The 21,760-nt window shown below is 46.7% G+C and overlaps 1 protein-coding gene across 4 annotated transcripts in view; it reads left to right on the top strand.

The window, feature by feature from the left end:
- Window positions 1-21,760, top strand: part of ZNF704 (zinc finger protein 704) — a 161,133-nt gene that overhangs the window by 33,654 nt on the left and 105,719 nt on the right. For all 4 annotated transcript variants that reach the window (XM_030553335.1, XM_030553333.1, XM_030553334.1 and 1 more), the window contains exon 2: window positions 10,519-10,766. In XM_030553335.1, coding sequence (XP_030409195.1) covers window positions 10,540-10,766 — 227 coding nt within the window. In that variant the 5' untranslated portion in view covers window positions 10,519-10,539. The remainder of the gene's footprint in view (window positions 1-10,518; window positions 10,767-21,760) is intronic.

Genomic DNA, 21,760 nt, shown 5'->3' with positions numbered 1-21,760 from the left:
AAATCATCATTGACCTTGAGGGATTGCTGCAACCACTACAAACTTACATCGGTATAGCTACGTTGCTCAGGGGTGTGAAAAATCCACATCCCTCAGCAATATAGGTCTACCAAGCTAACCCTGGTGTAGACAGCACTACATCAATGGCAGGAGCTTCACTAAAATGCTACAGTGGTGCAGCTGCACCAGTGCAGCTATGTTGCTGCAGTGCTGTACGTGTAGACAAGGTTTGTATTTTTAGTTGCTTATAACTTGGTCAAACTGTAATGGTTTGGGTTGAAATTTTCAGTGCTGGATATCTGCTTCAGGCTGAACTTTTGGGGAAAAGCTTTCAACCAAAATGGTTCAGATATTTCAGAGAAAGGGGCTAGGGGAAAATGTTGTTTTGCCCATGTTTAAAAAAAATTCTGAAGACGATTTCTGTGAGAAGGTCCAGCGCCTCATGTTTTGGAGCAGGAATTTGTAACTTACTGGGGGGTGGCCTTTGTGTTGGGACAGCCAAAGGCATTATTGCTCAAGAAAATCCACCCAAATTTGGCCAAGTTTATAAGTTTGAAAAATTACAGTTTGCACATAGTCAGTAGAGACTTCTTAAATTTTAGTAGCTAAATTTCCCCCAAATTTCCATCTGCACTGGGCATGCTCTAGCCTGGGGTTGAACAGGACCTTCCCTGCAATTACAACTCTCTGCTGGGTCCAGGTCTGGGCACCTGAACTGAGAGCAGAGACTCTCTCTCGTAGTCTCAATGACAGTCCCCACACACTGTTTCCAGGCAGTGTGGAGGAAGAAACTGTCTGATTTGAATGCATAGGGGACAAGAGCCAAATTGGGGGTGGGGTGAGGAGAGTAGATTGGGACAAGGAGGCTGGTTGAAGAATAGGACTGGTTGGGCAAAGAGACTGGGTTGAGGAGTTGGGAGGGGGACACTGAGATTGGAGGAGGAGTCCGGAGATTGGGACTGGAAGCCAGTTGAGATGGGCAGCATGTGTGGGGCTGGTGATTGGCCAGGATCAGAGAGAGAGAGAGACAGATTTGATGAGAAGCTGGTGTAGAGAGGGAACTCAGGCTGGGTAAGGAGATTGGGACTGTGGTGGGAGTGGGGAGCCTAGGGTGGGGAATTCAGATAGGTGAGAATAGGAGTTGCTGAGCAAGGAGACTGGTACTGAGATGAGGCCTGAGGAGTGGAGAATGGGATCGGTTAGATGAGGAGAATGAGACTGGAATAAAGAGACGGAGGTAGGGAAGAGACAGGACTAGGGGTAGGATAGGGACAGGTTGGAGGGGAAGTGGCAGAAGAGGTCACACTTGGGGATGAGGGAGAGAAAGAAGAGGAATGGGCAGAAGTCTGTGCTCAGCAGGTCACACTCTCCTCCAGAACTTGGAATGGAACCTAACTTTCCCAAGTCTCATCATTCCTCTGCTGTTGGCAGATATCTGTGAAACCCGCTGGCAAAGTGACCTTTTCCCCCCTCTGGTGCTGGTCCACTTTGGGGATGACAACCTACTACTGCTGTTCCATGTTCTATAGCACAAGTGGCAGAGGTCTCTGCATCAGATCTAAAGTAGAGGTTCCCAAAAATTTTTTGCTGATTCTCTTTCAGAGATTCATGTACCATGTTCACACTCCCCCCTTTCTAAGGGGATGGGGGGAGATGGATGCCTTGTATTTTTGGGGGCTGTGTGAGGGCATGCCCAGTACCAACAGGAACTGGGGGTAGTTCTCACCCTGCGTCAGTTGAGGAAGGCTTCCATTCACTACAGGGTTCGGGCAGTCTTGGGTGCCAGGATCAGATTCCTGCCTGTCTTGTTCCATCCCTGCAAAGGGGAAGTGAATGAGGCCATACTGGGGTCAGTGGAAGGTTGTATCCCATAAGTACTGCTCCCCATGCTGGACAGAACCTCCTCTGACCCTGGCCCTTCTGCACAGCCCTGTCCGCTTCCCTTGCTCAGGCTGTGTTTGGCAGGGGGAGTGGATGGGGCTCTGTGCCCTGGGGCCATCCTGAAGTTCTGGGGTCAGGACAGATTTCGGTCCATCAGAGGGGGCAGTACTCCTATGCTACAGCCTTCTACTCCCTGCTCATTGAGTCCCCTCCAGCCTCCTCAGTAGAGAGTAACTGCCTGTTGGTTGCTGCCACAGCAGTGAGAAAGTGAAAAAGGCAGAGAGCCTAGTCCTGGCAGCTGAGACTGCCTTGCACAGAGCCCTGTCCACTTCTCCTGCTGAGCAGAGCATCCTGCTGCCCAGGCTCTTCAGTGTGGCCCTGTCAGGTCCTTGCACTACCCAATAACCTTATTATACTGTCCAGAGCATGTGTCCCACAGTTTGGGGACATCTGATCTAAAGGTTCCCAACCTGGGTGATGACTTTTTGTAGATGTCAGTATAATGGCACATGTTGGGATTAGTTTTTCACCATGCTTTTTAAAAAGTTGGGAAATTACACACAAACTATATTAACAAAACATTGGTAAGGTTGCAAAGTCAAGCACTAAAAAGTTAGGAAATGCCAGGATTAAAGTTGCATGTGCAACCTTAATTTGACCCCCTGGTGCATATGCATTATGATAACCAAGGCCCCAGCCTCATTCAATGCACAGGGTCGACCTGTTCTGGGGATTAATTGGTTGTGTAGTGAAGGCAGCTGTTTTCTGTAGGACCCCTGTCTCATTTGTTACAGAAGTTGGAAGGTGTGTAGTGAATGAAGCAGGTGATTGTAGGAAGAAGGTCATTGTCTTAATTAAGGTAGTTTAACTGGATTCTCTTCCTGCCTGTGCCACAGAGTCCCTGTGAGGTCCTAATCTTCATAAATCAGACTTTTCACAGCAAGTCATTGATTTTGTTTTCCTGATATTCTGGGTGTCTGACTTGAGATCCCAGGGTCCAATTTGCAGAAAGGCTGAGCACTCACTGCTGCGACTGAAGTCAACAGAAGCTGCGCTGTATGAAAAATGAGGTTCTAGGCATCTCAGATTGGGCACCCAAAATTAGTGGATGCTTTTGACCTTAATTTCTGTGCCTCACTTGTTCATCTGAAAAATGGGTATGATAAATACCCCCTCTTTCATAGGGGTATTGTGAAAAGAAATTCATTAATGTTTGTGAAGCACTAAGATGCTTTACTGATGTGCACCATAGAAAAGTCCATGAGGAAATTAAAAATTGTGCCTTCCGAGTAAGGTTTGAATAGTGTCAAGTAAATAAGGCATGGGGGCACACAGTGACCAATTAGGAGAACATAAAATGTCCATCTTGTGCACTGAATATTTTAGGGGTCATGTGGAAATCAAAAATAGTATGCGATCATGTACTTAAATACTCTCATAACGTAGCAGGCACAGGAGCTAAATTAAGGTTGCACAGGCATTAACACTGTGTGTGTGTGTGTGTGTGTGTGTGTGTGAGAGAGAGAGAGAATTCTGACCCTACAGCAATATTGATGGAAATTGAGGGACCGCATGAGGCCCTTGAGGAGGGACTTCTAGTCTATTTTTTAAATATAATCACCATTACCACAACCAAATTTATACCGTCTGTATCTTAGCTCATAGTTCTAGTTGTTTACATGTTGAGTGTTTTGCTTTCCAAGACAGTGGAAAGGCAAATTTTCTCAGTAGCATGTCAACTGGCTGTGCATCAAGAAGTATAAAATGACTAATGCTTTCTACTATTTACATTTGTAAAGGAACTGTTCCAGTTTCCTGTTGAAACTGCTAGTAGTCCTGCCATGGAAACATGAGAATGAGACACACATTAAATCATTTGTCCTAAGTATTTATGTGCCTGTGGTAATATGTGCTTTTCATAGCAGAACAAACTTGGCATAATTATCTATCCTGTGAACTGAAAATAACATACCATTCTCGTACCTGCCAATGTTTGAAAACTATACATCGAGATGTTTGGGAGCAACAAACATCTTTCTGCTCTGTTGTTAATAATTTGTCAGGAGACCTTTTTCTGGAGGGGAAAAGAGGTAGTTTACTTAAGATACGTCTACACTGGAAGTTTTACTTGTAAAATTTCCACTGACGTATAGCTGCCAATATGGCCATATTGCTAGAGTGCAATCTCACTTGTCTGCATTTGCAAGTGAGCTCATCCTCAGTGATGGGTTGTGTTGGTAGAAGATGTGGGTGGGTATCCCAGTGTCCCCTGCACCACTGGCCAGTACACTGCCTTCTGGGGAAAGATTGTAGTGCATTGTGGGATACTAGCACTCCTCTCAGGGTATTATGGGAGTTTGGAGTCAAATTCTCACAAGCGCCACTGTACCATCCCATAACCTGCTCTTCCTTGTGCCAGCTTTCAATCTCTGCCATCTTACTGTGAGAAGTATAAATACTGAACAGATCAGTAGACCTATCATGTCTGTTTTAGAGACCAAGCAACTGATTGTACTGTGTTTGCAAACTCAGACAGTTCAGTCTTTCAGCAGGCATAGCTGAGGTGGCCCTCAAGAATGTCCCAGCCAAGAGGTCACTGATAAACAACCAGAGAGGCAACCATTGTTAGATTTAAGGGATTAGTAGACATCAGAATAAATGCCACAGCTGCTTAAAATATTTCTCATATAGATCAGTATAAAATATCTGAACAGGTCACAGTCACATCCGCTTGCGTCAGGCTTGTGCAGCAGCACATGCCATGGTGAGCGTCTAGGGGTACTTTTGAAACCCTTTAGGTGTGATGGGTGCAGGGCTAGATGTCGGGTCCAGGGTAAATGTAGGGATAATGCAGTAAACACTTTTGAACTTTGGCAGTGGGATCCTGGCAGTTATATCACTTTTGAGGATACAAAAGACCCAGAGAAAGCATCAAGATGTCTCGAGGTTGCCTGGGCCCATACGCAGCTGGCTTCTTCACAGTGATCATACCCCTGGAGCTCATTGCAGAGTGTCTTATTGCAAGGGGAGAAACAAGGCTGCTCTTCTTAGAAATGCACGGGCAAAGATCAGAGTACTTGCTGAAAGTTTCCCCAACACTGTGCCAGAGAACAAAAAGGATATCTGGGCCAAGGTAAACCAGAAACTCTGCAAGTGGAGGAGAGTTGTGGTAGTTGGCTATTTCTGTGAGCCAGTCCAAAACCCATGAGCCAGCAGCAGGTTCTGCCTCTTTCCTGAGTCTACGCACAGCATGAAAATATTTTGGTTTGTACTTGGATTTTCAGACATGAAAGGCAAACTATTGCATTTATGGTCTAGAAAACCTTCATCTCATAAGCTTACAAGAATATTTCTGCAACATCATTTAGTGAATGCTCAGGTACTAGATTGCTTGCAAGCATTGTTTTGTATTTTTGATGTATTTATTTTAAATGCTCAGGTATTGGTTTGTGTATGTCTTTTCTGGTTTTATTTTTATTTTAAAAATGTTCTTTCTTTGAAAGGCTTCTTATCAAAGGCTTCTGCCAAAGCATGTGTTTGGGAATGCTTTTTGGTATCTTAAAAAAAAACCAAAAAAACAGAAATTCTTTAACTATTGCTGCTCTTAAAATAAACCACTACTTTAAAACAGAATCCCTTTGTTCTCTGCTGCATGAAGTTGGCAGCCATTTTGAGAGGGAGATAGGGGCCAGAGAAAGGGAAATGAAGTGTTGGGGATCATAAAGAGAGCTTTAAAAAAGTGTACATTAATAGGGGCAGTAAAATACACCTATCTGAGTCCCTATCCCCTTCCTTGATGTGTTATGTCTCTGGGTCCAGCTGCATCTCAAATAGCTCCTAGTTATCTGTGGGCTCTGCATCTTCCATATCCCCCTCCTCAATGAACTCTTCCTCACTGTGCATTTCTGGGGTTTCTTCTGCTGGATGTTGGAGGTGTCCACTGTCACAGGCTGATGATGGAGTCCCCGCTCAGTATGACATCAAACTCTGTCTAGTAGAAGCAGCTCGGGGACACCACTAGACAAGGGTTGACACATTTCCAATGGTTTGTAACTGGATCCCTGAGGCCTTGTCCCCTGCCTCGCCTCTTCACCTGAGGCCCCGCCCTTGCCCTGCTTCAGCACACCACATGCTGTCGCCGCGAGCCTGGCCCCAGAGGTGGTGGCAGTGGCTGCGGCTGCACCGTCTCTTTCCTTCTGCTTAGGGTTGCCATAGATTAATAAAAAACCCTGACATCCTGGCTTGTCAAATGGCACTCGGACACACAGGCTGAAACGCAGACTCTCCGGGTGAAAACAAGATGGGTGGCAACTCTACACCAGACTGTTTGTCACCTGCCTTTGCCCAGTCTTGGAATTGTCCCTGTCATACCTCAGCTTGTTCATCTCCTTTGCAATATCCAAATAAACATCCAGGCAGCAGTAGTGAGAGGTTTCATTGTAGCTTTACATGGAACCATACCAGTCAGCTTGTAAAGATTGGCTAGCAGGAATAGGGATATTTCCAAAACATCCCGGGCATTTTAAATGTGAGAACAGGGAGGATGGCTTCCAGACACTGATCCTGGGCAGCAGAGGACAAGAATTCAACTAGAGAAATCACATATGCGATTACTGCCAGGACTGTTTGTGTCCTCCAGTTTACTGATCAATAAGAATTCAAGTGATGCATAGGCATTCAAGAAGTCAGCCCCCAGCTTTGTACAGTGTGGCCGTGGCATCTTCCTCTCTATCACAGAAGTGCAGCTACTCAGCTCAGGATGACCTGTGGTTTCTGCAGGCTGCAAGTTCATATTAAACATTCATATTCTGCATTCTGGTTTATTGTTTGCAGTTTGAGTGCATTCCTTAGGCTTCTGACAAGTGACCAGTTCGAGAGCTCAGTAGCAAAAGTTTGGGTGCCTTGAAGTAACATGATCAGGCCCTTCTAACTAACTTCCTGTGCCAGCCCAGCCCTGCTCCTCCATTCCCCAGGAGTGGAGAAGTTGAGAGAATGGAGGAACTAGGCAGAGGTGTGATGTAAGCCTGGAAGGGGATACTTGTATCTGGGCCTGAGAGAGTTAGTGTACGTAACGCCGACAGACCCCAGTCATCTGTGAGCGGGACTGAACCCGGGGCCCCTGGAGCTTAGTGCATGAGCCTCTACAGCATGAGCTAAAAGCCAGCAGGCTGTTAGCTAAAGTTGTAGAGCAGACTTATTTGAGTCTCTTTCTAAGTGGTCTCGGTGCCACTAGATGGGATGAACACCACACCCTGGAGGTGTGTGGGTTACATGTTGAGCTAGTAAGAGTGTTGAAGGCTCCTTTACCTCTAGGAGCTGCTAGCATGACCCTCAGGGCTCTTTTCCCTTGGCCCCAGCCCCAGAAGGTACTCTTAGGGTATGTCTACACTATGAGATTATTCTGATTTTACAGAAATCGATTTTTGGAAACAGACTGTATAAATTTGAGTGCACGCGGCCACACTAAGCACATTAATTTGGTGGTGTGCGTCCATGTACCGAGGCTAGCATTGACTTCCGGAGCATTGCACTGTGGGTAGCTATCCCATAGTTCCCGCAGTCTCCCCCACCAATTGGAATTCTGGGTTGTCACGGGTGGTTATGGGTAAATGTCATCAGTCAATCCTCCCTCCGTGAAAGCAATGGCAGACAATCATTTTGCGCCCTTTTCCCTGGATTGTAACCATGGAGTCCGTGCAGTCTTTTTCACTGTCACCATATGTCTAGTGGATGCTGCTGAAAGACGTGATACTGCAGTGCTACATAGCAGCATCCCTTGCCTTTGCAAGTTAGCAAAGACGGTTACTAGTCATACTGTACCATCTGCTGCTGTCATGGGTTTTCCTGGCTGGCCTTGGTGAGGTCGGTTGGGGGTGCTTGGACAAAAATGGGAATGACTCCCCAGGTTATTCTCTTCTTTAAGTTTTGTCTAATGGAGAGTCAGTCCTGCCTAGAATATCAGGCAAGCCTACTAAAGAACCAGAGAGGAAAACAGCCACTCTGGGTCAGAGCCCCAGGCATCCCACAGAAATGATGAGCTACATGCCATTCTAGGGGGTGCCCCTGCAACAACCCCACCTGTTGCTTCCCTCCCTCACCCCTCCTGGGCTACCGTGGCAGTTATCCCCCCATTTGTGGTGATGAAGTAATAAAGAATGCAGGAATTTGAAACAACACTGACTTTATTGCCTCTGCAAGCAGAGATCGAAGGGGGGAGGGGAGGGCGGTTGGCTTTACAGTGAAGTAGAGTGAACCACCTTTCTGCACTTGCTCAGCCTATAGCTGAAAATGGGAATCTGTGACAAGCACTAGGATAGAAGCACAGGCGGGACTGAATCTCCATTTGTGTGTGGGCCTTTGGTTGACACTGGTAAAATACAAAACGTCCCAGGATATGTGTGTTGGGGGACAGCCTAAACGGCAGCTTAATTTTTTATTTGCAGCAAAATGTAGAGGTCTAAGTATCTGATTGTGATCCCTGGTAGCAAGGGGTAGGCTGGGGTAGGCGCGACCGCGCGGTGCTGCTGACTGGGAGAGCAGCCTGAGGCAGAAGCCTCCAGCTGCCATGATATTCCAGGCAGGACTGAATTTCCATTAGACAAAACTTAAAGAAGAGAATGACCTGGAGTCATTCCCATTTTTGCCCAGGCATCCCCGACCGACCTCACCGAGGCCAGCCAGGAGCATCCACGGGATGACGACGGATACCAGTCATACTGTACCGTCTGCCATCTGCAAGGCAAGGCAAGGGGGATGCTGCTGTGTAGCGCTGCAGCACCGCGTCTGCCAGCAGCATTCAGTAGACATGCAGTGACATTGAAGAAAGGTGAGAAACGATTTTTTTCCCTTTGCTTTCACAGGGGGGCAGAAGACATATACCCTGAATCACCCGCGACAGTGTTTTTGACCCTTTAGTCATTGGGCGCTCAGCCCAGAATTCAAATGGTTTTCGGAGAGTGCGGGAACTGTGGGATAGCTACAGTCATCAGTTGCCCTTCCCTCTGTGAGCATCCATTTGATTCTTTGGCTTTCTGGTACTCTTGTCTCAGCAACTTAAGTTTCACACAGCTCTGTGTTAAGTCCCTGTTGTGACCTGTGTCCATCATGGCCTTGGAGATTTTTTTCAAATGTTTTGGCATTTTGTCTTTTGGAACGGAGTTCTGATAGAACAGATTATTCTTCCCATACAGAGATCACATTCAGTATCTCCTGTGCAGACCTTGCTGGAGTTTTTTTTTTGATTCTGGGACTGCATGGTCACCTGTGCTGATCAGCACTCCATGCTGGGCAAACAGGAAATAAAATTCAAAAGTTCGCGGGGCTTTTCCTATCTACCTGACCAGTGCATCCGAATTCAGATCGCTGTCCAGAACGGTCACAACGGTGCACTGTGGGATAGCTCCCGGAGGCCAATAGTGTCGAATTGCGTCCACACTAACCCTAATTCGAAATGGCAATGTCGATTTCAGCGCTACTCCCCTAATTCGAAATGGCAATGTCGATTTCAGCGCTACTCCCCTCGTCGGGGAGGAGTACAGAAATCAATTTTAAGAGCCCTTTATGTTGACAAAAATGGCTTCGTTGTGTGGACGGGTGCAGGGTTAATTCGATTTAACTCTGCTAAATTCGACATAAACTCGTAGTGTAGACCAGGCTTATACTTGAAGTGGAAGTGTCTGAAGCATGTAACCCTCCCTTTTGTAGGAGGGGAGGCTCAGAGTGAATACTGACCACTGTCATGTATTTAAGGGTCACAGCTTTTTGTAACCCTGACCCATGTTGTGTGACTGGGGTCAGGAAATAAAGGCTGGTCTCTTAACAGCCCTCCTGTGTGTTTGCACCTTTACAGTGCGAGGGTCTGAATCTCCCTGTAGAAGAGGCCAAGTGGGGGCAAATTATCATAGCTGCTATGCAACAGCCTCTTTGCAAGTGTGAGTTTCTGTTTAATAGTCAAACAGGACGTGGCCAGTAATTCATACTCCTGCAACCAGGAATCAGGTTCTTCTATGGGGAAGGGAGGGAGAAAGACAGGTTTAAATATGTTATCTTTATTTTCAAGTAAAATACAAATGATTACATTACTTCTCGGAAGCCTCCCAGTTGTTTTAAAAACACACTTCACATTCCTTCCAAATGATATTTACAGTTATGCTGTGCAATAATTGTAGTGTGTGTGTGTGCCTGTGTATGTATGTATGTATAATAAAGTTTTGGTGGGCTAGCCATGTTGGATTCATTTTAGAAAGATATCCATATAAATTGTGAATTCTCCTGTTTATTCCAAATAACGACTCTGTGTGTGTGTGTGTGTGTGTGTGTGTGTGTGTGTGTGAATATATAATACTTAGTTATTTGATTTATTCTTAGGTTAAGAATCATGAGTTATCTGAAGCTGCTTACCTTATAATGCAGTCAGGAATTGCTTCCCAAAACAAAGATATTATTGTCAGGACTACCTTTGTCACTAGTAAATTTCTTTTGAAGCAAAATGACAGCAATTTTAGAGTCTGAAGGGCAAAGAGGTAGTGGCCTAGTTAATGATGCTAAATAGAAATGGCTGCCTTAGGGGTGTTGAATTTTTTCCCCTTTTAAGAGAAATAAAGGAAAATGTAATAATATTTGCTTTTAATTTTGCAGGCAGGCAGCATTAAGCGTGACATGACCTTCACTACATTTCAACAGGATGACCTAAAAAACGACTTCAGTCAAAAATTACCAGACCAACAATTTCTCCTGTTGGCCATGAGGGAGGAAGATTTAAAAACTGCAGACACCAAAAAACCAAACAGAATTCATGAGCATGAAAAAGAAAACACTCGTTCTGTCTGTCTTCTTGAACAGAAGCGTAAGGTTGTTTCTTCAAATATTGATGTGCCTCCAGTAAGGTAAGGACAGACTCTTAAAAGCATGTTTTGTTTTGTCTTTTAGTGGAAGAGGGGAGGAAAGTTTGATTACTGGTACTGTTGGCACAGTGAGGCTAATAGGTATTCTCCAGCAGGTCAAAGTAAAGCATTAAACTGTTCTTCTGAAGTGTCAGCTGGAGAACTAAACATACTAATAACAAAAACCAGAAACTGAAAGCATTTGAACCTTACCAGCATGTGTTTCTTCTGCTCCTTCTTCGTTATGAATGGCTGTGCAGGGTATAGTACGTTTCAATCCACTTAGCTGCACTGCTAAGTGCTCTGGAAAAGATTTTTTTAAAAAGGGAAACAAATACTGAGTGCCAATAAAGGGAGGTGGGGGAGAGAAAAATGGAGATGGAATAGTATTAACAAAGAAATGGACATAAATACAGTGTGAGGTTGTTATTTTACATCAAGACCCAGTGTGGTGTAGTGCACAGCTGAGGCACCCTAGAAGAAACCCGGGGAAGGATCTGTGCCCCTGATAAGTAAGAGATTGATGACTGAGGCAGTGCCAAGGATCTTCGCACTCTTATCCCATCTGCCTGCATGCTTGCTCTCCAGGAGTGGCTGAAGGTCCCTAAAAGTGTGTGTGTGTGGGCCACTGGTGCTCAAATTGTGGTCCGGTCCCCCCCAGCCAGCCGCCCCTTCCCCCTGGGGCCTCCTTCCTGTGCTGCCTCTTCTCCCCAAGATCCTGTCCTCCACTCACTCCTCTCTGCCCCTTCCCCCCATGCTGCTGCCCTTATGGCCTGTGAAAGGTGGGAGTGCCATGGCCCTCTTATCTCCCCCCCCAACCTCATTCCAGCACCCCTGTTGCTACCCCACACCGTACCTGCATCTGCAACATGGAGCATATACTCAAGGGAGCATGTGGGGTCTTATTCTCCATTACACCCCTAGGACTGAGTCATAATGAGGCCTATTGAAGAGCGGGAGAGACAGGAAATGAATGAATTGAAGAAAATAAACATGAAGGGGAAGCTAACAAAGGAAAGAAAAATCTGTGTGTTCCCAGGAAGTGAGATGGGGTGTGGATAATTCAACTAAAAACATGTCTGAGCCATTGTGGTGTAAACAGTTGTGTGTACTTTTACTTTGTACATGTTATTACAGTTCTCCTGCCCACTGTGGAACTACTGTAAATGCACACAAACGTAGGTAATTTTATTAAACAATTCCACTTTTGGTTAAACTACTCAAGATGACTATTTGGGGATAAATAACAGTCCTCCAACTTGACAAATGCCCAGGTGAGAAGGCGATGACGCTGTTTATTTGTATGTTTTCTGGAGTTTAAGTAACAGATAGAGAGGGAATTTCATGCTGTGTGTCTGTAGAAATGGAGGAATATAGATGGTTTGAAATCTTCTGGAACTTTGTGAGGTCTATAAACCGTTAAAGGATGAGAGCAAGAGAATGCTGTGACGGGTTGGATCACAGAAACCCCTTTGGGACTGCTTCTGAGCCCGTTTTCCCTGGCAGCTTGGGACTTCAGTATCTTGCCTTGTTTGAGCCGGACACACTTGCCTGCTGCAAACACAGATCCAGGTCTGAACCACGTCCCCCACAAGCTGCAGGCTTAACTGAAAACAGCTTAAGAAGTGCTCCTGTGTCCTACACTCAAGATACCCAGCTCCCAATGGGGTCCAAACCCCAAATAAATCCATTTTTTACCCTGTATAAAGCTTATGCAGGGTAAACTCATAATTTTTTTTGCCCTCTATAACATTGATAGAGATGCACAGCTGTAAATACAAAAAGTAGGATTTAAATGGTTCACGTAATAACAGACAGAACAAAGTAAATTACCAAACAAAATAAAATAAAACACAGAAGTCTAAGCCTAATACAGTAGGAAACTAAATGCAGGTATATCTCACCCTCAGAGATGTTACAATAAGCTTCATTGACAGACTAGCCGCATCCAGCAATCACTTACATCCCTGTAGTTACTGTCTTTTGTTCCCATTTCTTTCAGGCATCTCCATGGGGTAGAGAGGCTATCTCTTGAGCCTGCTGAAGACAAAATGGAGGGATTTCCAGGGGCTTATGGGTGGAAACCCTGTCTCTGTCTTGTGGGTGGAAACCCTTCTCTTCCCCTGTGTAGAATCACAGCTACAAGAGTTTTGGAGTCACATGGGCAAGTCACATGTTCATGCATGACTCAGTTCTTTACAGGCTGAGCCATTGCTCACGTGTTAGACCTAACATTCCCAGGAAAGCTTAGATGTGGATTGGCATCTCTCAAGGTCCGTTGTTAGCCAAGTACTCCCAAATACTTGAATAACCCCTTCACACTATGTTGACCAAATCTGCCTTAGATGCTTTCTACAGCAAACACTTTAAATGCAAGCATAGAGCCAACACTCATAACTTCAGATATAAAAATGATAATGCATACAAATAGGATGAATACATGCAGCAGAACATAACCTTTACAAAGATATGTTACATGGCATATCTAGCTTAGAACATATTCTGTTATGTCATATTTACACTCATAAGTATATTTCTATAAAGCATTATGGGGTGCAAGGTTACAAATGCTTGCTTTCTCTCTCTCACACACACACACACACACACACACACACACACACACACACACACACACACACACACACACACACACACACAGAGTTCCTGTGATGGTTCAAACGTCTCCTGATTCTCCTCTTTGTATTGGCTAAAAACTACTATAGGTAATGTTGTGGTGAATGTCCTGGGGTCCAGGTTAACCTGTAGTGTTCTTCTATGTTTTTTCTTTTTTAATTTTGGCATTGAGGTTTCAGCAAAGGCCTTGTAAAATGTCAGCATAGTAAATTTATTCCTTCCAATATGTGTAGTTGTCCACGTTTGTTTATTACAAGTTCTGCCTTTGAAATAATATTATGGTACTGGGAGTGGTAAAAGGATGATGCAATTGAGCTGCAAAGTTCAAGACTAGGTCAGGGCTTCCCCAAAGTCTGAAGGTGGCGGTACCACTGATTTTGCTCTGGCTGCTAGAGATAGAAGCCAACTGTGAAAATCCATGAAGTTCACAAATGTTCAGAGCTGGGATTCTGTTTCAGCTCCATCTCTAATAAACAAGTGAATAAAATTTGAAAATCTTAGTGCAGGGATCGGCAACCTTTGGCACGCGGCCTGCCAGGGTAAGCATGCTGGTGGGCTAGGCCGGTTTGTTTACCTGCCGCGTCCACAGGTTTGGCCGGTTGCGGCTCCCACTGGCCACGGTTGGCCCTTCTAGGCCAATGGGGGCTGCAGGAAGCGGCATGGCCAAGGGATGTGCTGGCCGCCACTTCCCACAGCCCCCATTGGCCTGGAGTGGTGAACTGCGGCCAGTGGGAGCCACGATCGGCTGAACCTATGGACACGGCAGGTAAACAAACCGGCCTAGCCCACCAGGGTGCTTATCCTGGTGAGCCGCATGCCAAAGGTTGCCGATCCCTGCCTTTGTGTATTTCAGTGTTTTCATGATACTCATCACTGTGTGTTTTCTGAGTGCCACCCAAAACTGACTAGACTTATCTCAAAATATCCCTATGAGTAAGGCAGTATTAGTATCTACATTTAAGGAAACTAGGCACAGAGTTTAAGTGCCTTTTGTTTAATCATAGAAATGTAGGGCTGGAAGGGACCTCAAGAGGCAGGACCAAGTAAACCTAGGCCATACCTGACGAGGAGTTATCCAACCTGTTCTTAAACATCTCCAATGATGGGATTCCACAACTTGTCTGGAAGCTTATTTCAGAATTTAACTGCCATTATAGTTAGGTTTTCCTAATATCTAATCTAAATCTCCCTCACTGCAGATTAAGCCCATTACATCATGTTCTATCTTCCGCGGACATGGAGAACAATTGAAAAATATCCTCTTGTAACAGCCGTTAACATATTTGAAGACTGCTATCAGGTCCTCCCTCAGTCTGCTTTTCTCGAGACTAACCATGCCCGTTTTCAACTTTTCATCATAGGTCACGTTTTCTGAACCTTTTATCATTTGTGTTGCTCTCCTCTGGACTCTCCTACAGTGAGTGCCCAGGATTGGATGGAGTTCTGCAGCCGAGGCCCCACCAGTGCTGAACAGAGCAGGACAACTACCTCCCATGTCTTACATTTGAGATTCCTGTTTATACACCCCAGAATATTAGCCTTTTTAGCAACTGCATCACATTGTTGACTCCTACTCAATTTGTGATCCACTATAATCTCCAGATCCTTTTCGGTAGTACTACTGCTTAGCCAGTTATTCCCCATTTTGTAGTTGTGCGTTTAATTTTTTCCTGCCAAAGAATAATACTTTGCACTTGTCTTTATAATATTTCATCTTGTTGATTTCAGAACAGTTCTCCAATTTATCATCATTTTTAATTCTAATCCTGCCCTGCAAAGTGCTAGCAACCCCTCCCAGCTTGGTGTCCTCCACAGATTTTACAAGCATACTATCTACTCCATTATTGAAGTCATTAATGAAAATAGTGAATAGTACTGGACCCCAGGACAGACTCCTCCACAATTCCACTAGATATGTTCCCCCCGTTTGACAGTGAACCATTGATAACTATTTTTTGAATACAGTCTTTAAACCAATTTTGCATCCTCCTCAGAGTAATTTCATCTATATTACATTTCTCTAGTTGCATATGAGAATGTTATGGGGGATTGTCAAAAGCCTTACTAAAATCCAGATAGATCACATCTACAGCTTTCTGTCTATGCTCGAGGCCAGTAACCGTGTCAAAGAAGGAAATTAGGTTTGGCATGATGTGTTCTTGATGACAAATCAATGTAAGTTATTTCTAAAGACTCTATTATCCTCTGGTGCTTACTAGTTTGTTTACTCATTTGTTCAAGTATCTTTCCAAGTACCAAGGTTAGGCTGACTAGTCAATATTCCTCCAGGTTCTCTTTGTTCCCCTTTTTAATGGTTGGTACTATGTTTGCTCTTCCCTAGTTCTCTATCTCATCCATCCTGCATGAGTGCTCAAAGATAATCACTATCTATTCCCAAATTGCTTCAGCTTAAGTACCGTAGGATGAATTTCACCAGGCCCTGCCAATTTGTATACATCTAACTTATCTAAATATTGTTAACTAGGTTTTTTTCCTATTTCGGCTTGCCTTTATCCCTCTTGTTGTTAATATTAATCGTGTTAAGTATCTGATCACTTCAGAAGCAAAATAGGCATCAAAGACCTCATTTGTCTTGATGTCATCATCTGTCATTAGCGTTCCTTCACTACTAATTAATGGACCTATACTTTCCTTATGCTACAGGGTTAGGTTGACGTAAACTGCCTTGCATCGACCTAGTTGTGGAAGTGTCTTCACTTAAATTTGGCTCCTGCTGACCTAAATGCGTCTCTACGCTGAATTAGTAATGCCCCCTCCCCAAGCAACATAGAGTAATGGTGGATGTAATTAGGTCGGCACAGTGTCAATGTAGACATTGCATTGCTTATATCGATTGTTACTGGCTTTCAAAAGCCATCCTGCAATGCCCCACGCTGACAATACAATTGATACAAGTGCTCCTCGTGAGGATGGGCACCTCTGACACAAGGAGCTGAGTGTGCGCGCACACAAACAATTGAATAACTGTAGTGGCTATATGCCAACATAATTTTGTAGTGTAAGCATGGACTTAGTCTTTCTCTTGCTTTTAAGATACTATAGAACCTCTTCTTATTGTCTTATGTCCCTTGCTAGGTGTAACTCATTTTGCTTGTCACATAGCAAGTCTGTTAGAGCAAGGCATAGAACCTCTGTCTTCCAAGTGCCAGTAAAGTTTACCCTTCACCACCACAAGAATGTACTTCCTCAGTGAGATGGGGGTTTTCCAGGAAGAAGGAAAAGAGAGAATGAATTTAATGTTTACAAGTACCTTAGTAAAACTAATTGCGATTTGAAGAAATACATCTGTTCATTTAGGAACCAGTGAACTCAGAGGGGTTTGGCATGTGTGAGCGAAGGCTGCTAGAATTAGCCTTTGTAAGCAATGAAAAGTGTCCTGATTGCCAAAATGTCCTCTTAAGCAGTTTGATGATGCATTTTATGCTATAAGTAACTAAATTAGATTGTTCTGCTTGCAGGAGAGGATTTTTTTTCTTGTTTATATACATTCCAGTCAAGCTAGTATTCTAGCAGAATTAGTGAATGAAGAGGGAAAACTAACCTAGATTTTAGACCCAGTAAAACAGTGATGGATACCTTGATGACAATTGCTACAATTTTGAGACAAATTCTAGTAAAAGTTGTAATTATTTGGGAACTCGTTATTTTCTTCACTTTGGGACATATTGTTCCACTTCTCCATAGTGGACAGGAAACTCTCTAAGGCTCTGCTGGGGGAATATCCAGTGTCTTTTCCTACAACCCCCTTCAGACCCAAATTCAGTGATTGTGAGTTCAGACCCAAATTCAGTGTATTGGTTGAAATTGCTGCAAGTGTGGGGGGTTCTGTGAAGTCCCTGTGCCTTTTCACATGGTCTCCGTCAGCTTTCTCCTCTAGGGAATCTTTGCTGCATTTGGGGAAGTAGGGATGGGGTAATTTCTCAGAGCAGCACTCTCTGTCCAGTGGTCCCTTGTCTGAATCTGTTTGGTCTTGTCTTCTCCACCTCAGTAAGTTTTAATCAATCTATTGTAGGCAAGTTGTTGCAAACTAAATGGCGTTTTCGTTTTGAATGGTGCAATAAGAAACTAGGCAAGGATTGCAGTAACTTTGTTTATACAAGACGTTATCTTGTTTATTTAAGATCTGCTTACAGTTTAGGGAAAAAACACACAAACTTCTGCAACTGTGTATGAGTACTGAAGATAAGGACACCGAACTACAGAAGTACAGTTTGTTTATTTTTTGTTTTAATAATTTAGTGGAGATTTAAGGCCATATAACTGAGGAACTTCATGTTTTGCTTCTGGTGCCAAAGTCAACAATTAAAATGAAACTTTATAATAGCTCTCCAAACAAAGGGGATGTACAAGGAATAAGAGCTTGAGACACACTGATAGTAGTACAGAATCCTTAACACAGCATGCAAATATCTTAAAAGTAACTCTTAACATAGAATTCGCAGTGTACTTAAGTGAGCTAATATCCCTTCCTTTTCAAAAAACAAAATCAACCGCAACCGCATATTATTTTTCCCTTAACATATCTGTTATAAAGGTGTAGGTAAGAGGCAGAATTTTTCAGTGAATAAGAATGAAGGTCTTAGCACAGGGGTGAGCTGGAGCCGGGTTGCACTGCTTCGCAGGAACCCTTGTTAAATTTAGAAGCGGCTTTAGAACCGTTTGTTAACTGGCTTCCCTGCGAGGGAAGCTTTGATGGGCTCCAGCCAGGAAGCGTGTACGTCCTCCTCCCGGCCACCGGGGGGCGCTGCGCTGCAGGAGCCATGTGGGCTGCCTCCTTGTCCTGTTGCTGCTGCTCCTTGGACCTCTGGCCCTGGGGCTCCTGCTGCTGCATGGTGGGTTCCTGGCTGCAGCCTGGTGCTCGTGCTGCTCCCAGCCACTCTCCCCGTGTAACTGCACCCCTGCCCGCAGCCACCCCCTGCCTGCAGCCACAGCCCCTGCCACCCCCTGCCCGCAGCCACAGCCCCTGCTCCCTGCCCACAGCCCCTGCCACAGCCGTGCCACCCCCTGCCTGCAGCCACAGCCCCTGCTCCCTGTCACAGCCCCTGCCACCTGCCACAGCCGTGCCACCCCCTGCCCGCAGCCACCCCCTGCCCGCAGCCACCCCCTGCCTGCAGCCACAGCCCCTGCCACCCCCTGCCCGCAGCCACAGCCCCTGCTCCCTGCCCACAGCCCCTGCCACAGCTGTGCCACCCCCTGCCTGCAGCCACAGCCCCTGCTCCCTGTCACAGCCCCTGCCACCCCCTGCCTGCAGCCACAGCCCCTGCCACCTGCCACAGCCGTGCCACCCCCTGCCCGCAGCCACCCCCTGCCTGCAGCCACAGCCCCTGACAGCCCCTGCCCGCAGCCACAGCCCCTGCTCCCTGCCCACAGCCCCTGCCACAGCCGTGCCACCCCCTGCCTGCAGCCACAGCCCCTGCTCCCTGTCACAGCCCCTGCCACCCCCTGCCTGCAGCCACAGCCCCTGCCACCTGCCACAGCCGTGCCACCCCCTGCCCGCAGCCACCCCCTGCCTGCAGCCACAGCCCCTGACAGCCCCTGCCCGCAGCCACCCTCTGCCCGCAGCCACAGCCCCTGCCAGCCCCTGCCACCCCCTGCCCGCAGCCACAGCCCCTGCCACCCCCTGCCCGCAGCCACAGCCCCTGCTCCCTGCCCACAGCCCCTGCCACAGCCGTGCCACCCCCTACCTGCAGCCACAGTCCCTGAAACCCCCTGCCTGCAGCCACAGCCCCTGCCACCCCTTGCCACCCCCTGCCCGCAGCCACAGCCCCTGACAGCCCCTGCCACCGCCTGCCCGCAGCCACCCCCTGCCTGCAGCCACAGCCCCTGCCACCCCCTGCCCGCAGCCACCCCCTGCCCGCAGCCGCAGCCACAGCCCCTGCCACTCCCTGCCTGCAGCCACAGCCCCTGCTCCCTGTCACAGCCCCTGCAACCCCCTGCCTGCAGCCACAGCCCCTGCCACAGCCGTGCCACCCCCTGCCTGCAGCCACAGCCCCTGCTCCCTGTCACAGCCCCTGCCACCCCCGGCCTGCAGCCACAGCCCCTGCCACCTCCTGCCCGCAGCCACAGCCCCTGCTCCCTGCCCACAGCCCCTGCCACAGCCGTGCCACCCCCTGCCTGCAGCCACAGCCTCTGCTCCCTGTCACAGCCCCTGCTACCCCCTGCCTGCAGCCACAGCCCCTGCTCCCTGCCGCTCCCTGCCCCCTGCCACAGCCCCTGCCCACAACCACCCCTGTCCGCAGCCAGCCCCTGTCTGCACCACCTGCCCACAACCAGGCCCTATTGCAGTAAGCCCATGTCACACTTCCTGCCTCCAGCTAGCCCTGCCCCATGCCCCTGTCTACAGCCAGCACCATGTCCACTGGTGCCCTGCAGTTCTCAGGGCAGTAACCCTGCACACCTGCTTAAATGAGGGGGGGCAGGGAGCAGCTGGGACCCACACATGTGCACACCCTAGGGTGATCAGACAGCAAGTGTGAAAAATCAGGATGGGGGTGGGGGTAATAGGAGCCTATACAAGAAAAAAACCCAAAAATTGAGATTGTCCCTATAAAATTGGGACATCTGGTCACCCTAGCACACCCCAAGGGAGTGGCGGGGACCCACACATGTGAAACGGAGCTCATTTCTAGTTCAGGCCCATCTTTTTAAGAAAGAACTTTAGGTAGGGTTAACATACATCTGTATTTTCCCGGAGATGTCAGGCTTTTCGGTTCTTAATCGCTGTTTGGGCTGAATTTTTAAAATTTAAAAATTTCTCCCAGGAAAATACGGACGTATGGTAACCCTGTTGGTATAAAAAATACATACTGTGGCACATCCCTTAAATCATAACTTTGTATAGGGAACCGATTGTTAAGATTTTAGCAGCTCATCACTGTCTTAGTGAGATGTAGAAGTGTAATGATAAAGAATCATTCTGAAAATGCAATAATTTATCAATGTCACTTGACAGATGAGTGCCGCCTTAGGGCTTGCAACTTGATTATTTTGTTTGGATTATGAAACTTTAGAAATGTACAAAAGTTTAAATCCAGACCAACAGCTGTTTGGAAGCATAGTTCTGGAAGCTTTAGTTCCACTAGATGGCAATACAGAGCACTTTGCTTTTGTGAAAATGTAACTAGGGCTGGCCAGAATACAAGAATTCCGTTTTGTAAAAAAAATAGAGATTTTGAAATTTGTTTTTGTTATAGTGTGGAACAAAAACAGAGACCTTTCTCATTTTTTTTAATGAAATTTTTTGAGGCAGACAGATTCCAGAATAGCCTGTAGTCTTGTGGGTAAGGCACTCACCAGGGATAGGGGAGACCCAGGTTCAAGTCCCTGCTTAAAATCAGTTAGGATATGAATGTGGCTCTCCACATCTCAGGTGAGTTGCCCTAGCCACAATTCTTGACCAGCTAGCAACATAACTGAGTTTAAAGCAATAGTAGAAAAATTAAAATATATTTGTGTGTTTTTGAAGATCCCTTAGATTATAACATGTGAAATAATTTAAAAATCTTACTTATATTTCAGCATTAATGGTGATTGCTTACTTTTTGCATTTGACTCTGAATGGACAATTTCTGGCTCTCAATGCATTATCATGGTGCTGCAGTGTTTGGTTTGCAAATGGGATTAAAATAAGAGAAAATCATAGAAGCTTTACTGTTGAGCTGAGGCCTGGTCTACGCTACAGGAAAAAGTCGATCTAAGCTACATAATTTGAGTAAAGTGAATAGCGTAACTCAAATCAACATAGCTTAGATCAGGGGTTGGCAACCTACGGCCCGCGTACCAAAGGTGGCACGTGAGCCGAGTTTTAATGGCACGCCGAGGTCCCGGCCCCACTCAGCCTGCTGCCAGCCTGGGTGAACAAAACCACAGGCTGGCAGTGGGCTGAGCAGCCCGGTGGCTGAGACCCTGGCTGGCAAGGGGCCAGCAGCCGGAATCAGAACCTAGCCGGAACCCAGAGCCAGCCGATGCTGGGGAACAGAGCGGCGCACTCCTCGCTGGGGGGCTGCTGTCTGCCAGAACTCTCCTGCAGGCTGGCGCCGGTGGCCTAAGCAGCAGGCAGTCAGGCAAGTGAAAGGGGCCAGCAGGAGGTGCGGTGGAAGTGTCCGCGTCCCAGCCTGTCCTGCTGCCCTTCTCTCGCCAGTGTGGCTGGACACCAGGGCACTGCAGGCACGTGCCGTCCCTGCGTCCCCTGGGGGAAGGGAGTGGCAGGCTAGAGGGTCTTCTGCAGGGCTGGCTCCAGTGTTTTTGCCACCCAGAGCAGCAAAAAAAAAAAAAATCGCCATCTGCGGCAGCTCTACCGCCACCGCTTCAGTCTTCGGCGGTTGGTCCTTCCCTCAGTGAGG

This window comes from Gopherus evgoodei, chromosome 2 (assembly GCF_007399415.2).
Source record: "Gopherus evgoodei ecotype Sinaloan lineage chromosome 2, rGopEvg1_v1.p, whole genome shotgun sequence".
Classification (NCBI taxonomy): domain Eukaryota; kingdom Metazoa; phylum Chordata; order Testudines; family Testudinidae; genus Gopherus; species Gopherus evgoodei.
Note: the sequence above shows the minus strand (reverse complement) of the source record. Positions and strands in the feature narration are given on the sequence as shown.